This window comes from Chanos chanos, chromosome 8 (assembly GCF_902362185.1).
Source record: "Chanos chanos chromosome 8, fChaCha1.1, whole genome shotgun sequence".
In the NCBI taxonomy this organism is placed as follows: Eukaryota; Metazoa; Chordata; class Actinopteri; order Gonorynchiformes; family Chanidae; genus Chanos; species Chanos chanos.
This window is the reverse complement of record NC_044502.1, coordinates 45,884,730-45,891,031: the sequence shown is the minus strand read 5'-3', so window position 1 is coordinate 45,891,031 and position 6,302 is coordinate 45,884,730. Positions and strand designations below refer to the sequence as shown.

At 46.9% G+C, this 6,302-nt stretch overlaps 1 protein-coding gene across 1 annotated transcript; it reads right to left on the bottom strand.

The window, feature by feature from the left end:
* Positions 1 to 5,422: 5,422 nt before the first annotated feature.
* ccka (cholecystokinin a) lies at positions 5,423 to 6,078 on the bottom strand. The gene is made up of 2 exons (XM_030782356.1): positions 5,835 to 6,078; positions 5,423 to 5,559 (listed from the first exon to the last, which is right to left on the bottom strand). The coding sequence occupies exons 1-2, from the start codon at positions 6,076 to 6,078 to the stop codon at positions 5,423 to 5,425; spliced, it is 381 nt and encodes a 126-aa protein (XP_030638216.1).
* Positions 6,079 to 6,302: the final 224 nt, after the last annotated feature.

Here is a 6,302-nt window from a genome sequence, read left to right as displayed (position 1 = left end):
GTGGTAGTGTTGTCTCAGACGGTAATGGGGACGCGTTGTCTCAGACGGTAATGGGGAAGCGTTGTCTCAGACGGTAATGGGGAAGCGTTGTCTCAGACGGTAATGTGGTAGTGTTGTCTCAGACGGTAATGTGGAAGCGTTGTCTCAGACGGTAATGTGGAAGCGTTGTCTCTGACGGTAATGTGGTAGTGTTGTCTCAGACGGTAATGGGGACGCGTTGTCTCAGACGGTAATGGGGAAGCGTTGTCTCAGACGGTAATGGGGAAGCGTTGTCTCAGACGGTAATGTGGAAGCGTTGTCTCAGACGGTAATGTGGTAGTGTTGTCTCAGACGGTAATGTGGAAGCGTTGTCTCAGACGGTAATGTGGTAGTGTTGTCTCAGACGGTAATGTGGTAGTGTTGTCTCAGACGGTAATGTGGAAGCGTTGTCTCTGACGGTAATGTGGTAGCGTTGTCTCAGACGGTAATGTGGAGGCGTTGTCTCTGACGGTAATGTGGAAGCGTTGTCTCAGACGGTGATGTGGTAGTGTTGTCTCAGACGGTAATGTGGAAGCGTTGTCTCAGACGGTAATGTCGTAGCGTTGTCTCAGACGGTAATGCCGTAGCGTTGTCTCAGACGGTAATGTGGAAGCGTTGTCTCAGACGGTAATGTGGTAGTGTTGTCTCAGACGGTAATGTGGAAGCGTTGTCTCAGACGGTGATGTGGAAGCGTTGTCTCAGACGGTGATGTCGTAGCGTTGTCTCAGACGGTAATGTGGTAGTGTTGTCTCAGACGGTAATGTGGAAGCGTTGTCTCAGACGGTAATGTGGAAGCGTTGTCTCAGACGGTGATGGGGACGCGTTGTCTCAGACGGTGATGTGGAAGCGTTGTCTCAGACGGTAATGTGGTAGTGTTGTCTCAGACGGTAATGTCGTAGCGTTGTCTCAGACGGTAATGTGGTAGTGTTGTCTCAGACGGTAATGTGGAAGCGTTGTCTCTGACGGTAATGTGGTAGTGTTGTCTCAGACGGTAATGTGGAAGCGTTGTCTCTGACGGTAATGTGGAAGCGTTGTCTCAGACGGTAATGTGGAAGCGTTGTCTCTGACGGTAATGTGGAAGCGTTGTCTCAGACGGTAATGTGGAAGCGTTGTCTCTGACGGTGATGGGGAAGCGTTGTCTCAGACGGTAATGTGGAAGCGTTGTCTCAGACGGTAATGTGGAAGCGTTGTCTCAGACGGTAATGTGGTAGTGTTGTCTCAGACGGTAATGTGGAAGCGTTGTCTCTGACGGTAATGTGGAAGCGTTGTCTCAGACGGTAATGGGGAAGCGTTGTCTCAGACGGTGATGTCGTAGCGTTGTCTCAGACGGTAATGTCGTAGCGTTGTCTCAGACGGTAATGTGGAAGCGTTGTCTCAGACGGTGATGGGGAAGCGTTGTCTCTGACGGTAATGTGGGAGTGTTGTCTCTGACGGTGATGGGGAAGCGTTGTCTCAGACGGTAATGTGGTAGTGTTGTCTCAGACGGTAATGTGGAAGCGTTGTCTCAGACGGTGATGTGGAAGCGTTGTCTCAGACGGTAATGTGGAAGCGTTGTCTCAGACGGTAATGGGGAAGCGTTGTCTCAGACGGTAATGTGGTAGTGTTGTCTCAGACGGTAATGGGGAAGCGTTGTTTCAGACGGTAATGTGGTAGTGTTGTCTCAGACGGTAATGTGGTAGTGTTGTCTCTGACGGTAATGTGGTAGTGTTGTCTCAGACGGTAATGGGGAAGCGTTGTCTCTGACGGTAATGTGGAAGCGTTGTCTCAGACGGTAATGTGGTAGTGTTGTCTCAGACGGTAATGTGGAAGCGTTGTCTCAGACGGTAATGTGGTAGTGTTGTCTCAGACGGTAATGGGGAAGCGTTGTCTCAGACGGTAATGGGGAAGCGTTGTCTCAGACGGTAATGTGGTAGTGTTGTCTCTGACGGTAATGTGGTAGTGTTGTCTCAGACGGTAATGTGGAAGTGTTGTCTCAGACGGTAATGTCGTAGCGTTGTCTCAGACGGTAATGTGGAAGCGTTGTCTCAGACGGTAATGTGGAAGCGTTGTCTCAGACGGTAATGTGGTAGTGTTGTCTCTGACGGTAATGTGTTAGTGTTGTCTCAGACGGTAATGTGGAAGCGTTGTCTCAGACGGTAATGTGGTAGTGTTGTCTCTGACGGTAATGTGGTAGTGTTGTCTCAGACGGTAATGTGGAAGCGTTGTCTTAGACGGTGATGTGGAAGCGTTGTCTCAGACGGTGATGTCGTAGCGTTGTCTCAGACGGTAATGTCGTAGCATTGTCTCAGACGGTAATGTGGAAGCGTTGTCTCAGACGGTAATGTGGTAGTGTTGTCTCTGACGGTAATGTGGTAGTGTTGTCTCAGACGGTAATGTGGAAGCGTTGTCTTAGACGGTGATGTGGAAGCGTTGTCTCAGACGGTGATGTCGTAGCGTTGTCTCAGACGGTAATGTCGTAGCATTGTCTCAGACGGTAATGTCGTAGCGTTGTCTCAGACGGTAATGGGGAAGCGTTGTCTCAGACGGTAATGTGGAGGCGTTGTCTCAGACGGTGATGTGGAAGCGTTGTCTCAGACGGTGATGTCGTAGCGTTGTCTCAGACGGTAATGTGGAAGCGTTGTCTCAGACGGTAATGTGGAAGCGTTGTCTCAGACGGTAATGGGGAAGCGTTGTCTCAGACGGTAATGTGGAAGCGTTGTCTCAGACGGTAATGTGGGAGTGTTGTCTCTGACGGTGATGGGGAAGCGTTGTCTCTGACGGTAATGTGGAAGCGTTGTCTCAGACGGTAATGTGGGAGTGTTGTCTCTGACGGTGATGGGGAAGCGTTGTCTCAGACGGTAATGGGGAAGCGTTGTCTCAGACGGTAATGTGGAAGCGTTGTCTCAGACGGTGATGTCGTAGCGTTGTCTCAGACGGTAATGTGGAAGCGTTGTCTCAGACGGTAATGTGGAAGCGTTGTCTCAGACGGTAATGGGGAAGCGTTGTCTCAGACGGTAATGTGGAAGCGTTGTCTCAGACGGTAATGGGGAAGCGTTGTCTCTGACGGTAATGTGGAAGCGTTGTCTCAGACGGTGATGTGGTAGTGTTGTCTCAGACGGTAATGTGGTAGTGTTGTCTCAGACGGTAATGTGGAAGCGTTGTCTCAGACGGTGATGTGGTAGTGTTGTCTCAGACGGTAATGTGGTAGTGTTGTCTCAGACGGTAATGTGGGAGTGTTGTCTCTGACGGTGATGGGGAAGCGTTGTCTCAGACGGTAATGTGGAAGCGTTGTCTCAGACGGTAATGTGGTAGTGTTGTCTCAGACGGTAATGTGGAAGCGTTGTCTCAGACGGTAATGTGGTAGCGTTGTCTCAGACGATAATGGGGACGCGTTGTCTCAGACGGTAATGTGGAAGTGTTGTCTCAGACGGTAATGTGGAAGTTTCCCACACATTCGCCTTATTTATTTAATGAGAAATACGAGGGAGAATCTGTCATCTCTTCTTTTAGACATGGAAATGTACTGCCAGTTTTTTTTTTTCTTCTGAAGAGAAGAAAGTTCTAATTATTTGCATAGGCCTATTTAACATGCAAGATAGGCCCTAATCAGAATTTTGGGTGACAGGTATTTGGAATCACACGGTAGGTTTGTTTATTTGTTTAACGGAAGTTTGTCAGCCAATAAACCAATATTTTTAAAAAATAAAAAAAGGGGGATGGCGGCATCAGGGTTTTTTTTCTGAAATACAGTTGTGTGAAGCGGTTTGTCACAGTTTCTTTATCGCCCTGCACAAATCGAGCCGCCCTCTTTTCCTGTCCGTTAAAAAGGAGCACCAGCATTCAGAGCAGGCAGCCCTGTGAGTCGCCTCCTGTCTAACTGGGTTTATAGACTCTCAATTGTGTGTCCAAATTACAATACAATTTAATTGCATCGGTAGCAAGCCTTTTCATGTGCAAGCCTGCGTGCGTTTGTGTGTGTATGTGTGTGCGTGCGCTTGAGTTTGTGTTTATTGGCTTGGTTTTGTATTGTCTTACACAGAGAAGCATGTGTGTGTGTGTGTGCGTGTGTGTGTGTGTGTGTGTGTACTTCATTGAGGAACACCTGTGGTATAATGGAGCTTTTTGTTCGCCAAAAAACCGCCCCTTGCTCGTTCGCCATGCTAAGATTCGTCCATTATGCGCTAACATGGGCGCTTTACGTAAATAGACACAGAACAACCTGGCAGTCTCTCCTCAGTGAGCGCTGAGCGGTGCCCGTGAATCCGCCGTGGTGTAGTTTAATTTTCTGTACCGTGGGCTCTCCCGACCGCGTGGAGGGGATTGGGTGTGTGTGATTCCAGTTGCACATGTTTCTTCAGAGCCGGCCTACTGGCTTCGAGGGATTAATAACGGAAATCACCTCGCTGGCAGTAATAACAGTAATAGCCTATATTTGCACTTTCTCTACGAATAGCCCAAGGTGGGCCGCGCTGGACTTGGAAAGTGTTTGCGTGTTGTGGGATTTGGCTGCTGGTGCAGTTAGATTGGACTGTTAAACGTTGTTGTGACGCATAAGCCGACACAGAAAACATCAGAGAATAAAGCAAGTTAAAATGTGCGGTTTAAAAACCCACACCTGAAGTTCAGACAGGGTTTTCTGTTTTGTTCTGAAGGAGTTCTATATTTATGGGGAAGTTGGACTGAACACAGTACCACTTTAAACCCGAAGAGGACCCTTAACGAGCCGGCGTTAAGACGTCATTAACACTAATGTAAAAGGTGCGCGTGGTTAAGTGAAGACAGCCGGCAGTTCTTCAAAGGCGGAATGGAAGGTTTAGCTCTAAAAATAGCAGTAAACTTAGTCACACTGTTTTTTTGTTTGTTTGTTTGTTTGTTTTTGTTTTTGTTTTTCTGTTTGTCTGTTTTTTTTAGATAAAACTTAGAAACAACGCGTCTTGTGCTAAAGATATCAAGCCTGTGTCTTGGAAGCTGCCAACAAATAACAAATCATCATAAATCGTTACAGCCCTGAGTATGGGCGAGGACACCTGTTAAAAAGCGATATTGTGGTCTGCCTTTGACGTGTTTCGGTAACTTCAGTAAAACAACGCCTTTGAGGCGTGCTTTATGTAGTACCAGACGCCAGATGAGTGAGTTAATTAAGGCATGGTTTATTCCAACACACCTGACATCTTTCTATTGACAGAACAGAAAATCATATATTACCAACATGAGAAAAATAAACCAGAGAAATGTACTCTTCACTCCCTTTTTCTGCAAAAAAAATGTATATGTTGTAACATATATTCATATATTGCATCATGTGAATCGTACATACAAATTTACATCAAATAGAGTGGCAGTAGAGCTCTTGATGATTGGCAGGAAAGAAGAATTCATAGGACGTTCTATTCTCTGTACAGACAACGTTTGGACTGATTCAGTGTTATGAGGAATATTCATACTCTTCTGCACTCCTCCGCCCAAAATCCATCCATCCCAGGTAGTCTCTGTCCTTTATTCTGTGGCTGGGGCCAGGACCACTGGATCTGCTGCTTAAAGACGAGGTCCTACGATATGAACCTGAGAGAGAGAGGAGGAAAATTCATTTATTAATATATCCTTCAATATGCCTTACCTATCTATCTATCTATCTATCTATCTATCTATCTATCTATCTATCTATCTATCTCATCCTTCTCTTCTCACGATATCACTGGTAAAGTGTAAGTTGTGTGAAAGTGTTAGTGTGGTCTTCTAGAATCAAAGTCAGTTATATGAATGAATTGGACTTTGGGTCAGCCAATGGGAGCCTGAGTAAATCACTCTCCCCCCTGACTCTCTCACGCCCCTCTCACCTTTCCTGGAGAGGAGTCTGGCCAGCAGTTCGTTCAGGTTGTCCTGCAGCTCTGTGGTCCGTTCCTCTGCCCTGGAGAATGGGCTGAGCTGACTGCTGGGTGGCACTCCGCGGGTGTGGCGTGTGTGTTCTGCTAGCGCGCCGTTGTCTGACTGGCCCTCATCCTGTGAATGTGTGGGGAGTCCAAGACAGGCACTGCTCGAGAGCGCAGCCAGCAACACACACACACAGATTCCGCCGTTCATTGCTGTCACACACACACACACACATACACCAACAGAGAGACACATAAGAAATATTTAGGATACAGATGAATTTCATAGCTTGTTCTTTCATTTTTTTTCTCTCAAAGACCAAGGATAATGATATTTGGTGAAATTTATGTCTGGAAAACCCAGCTGGTCACAACAACTGTGATAAATTCAGAGAGGGGGAAAAAAGGAACAAAAATATTTTTCTTGTTTTGTTT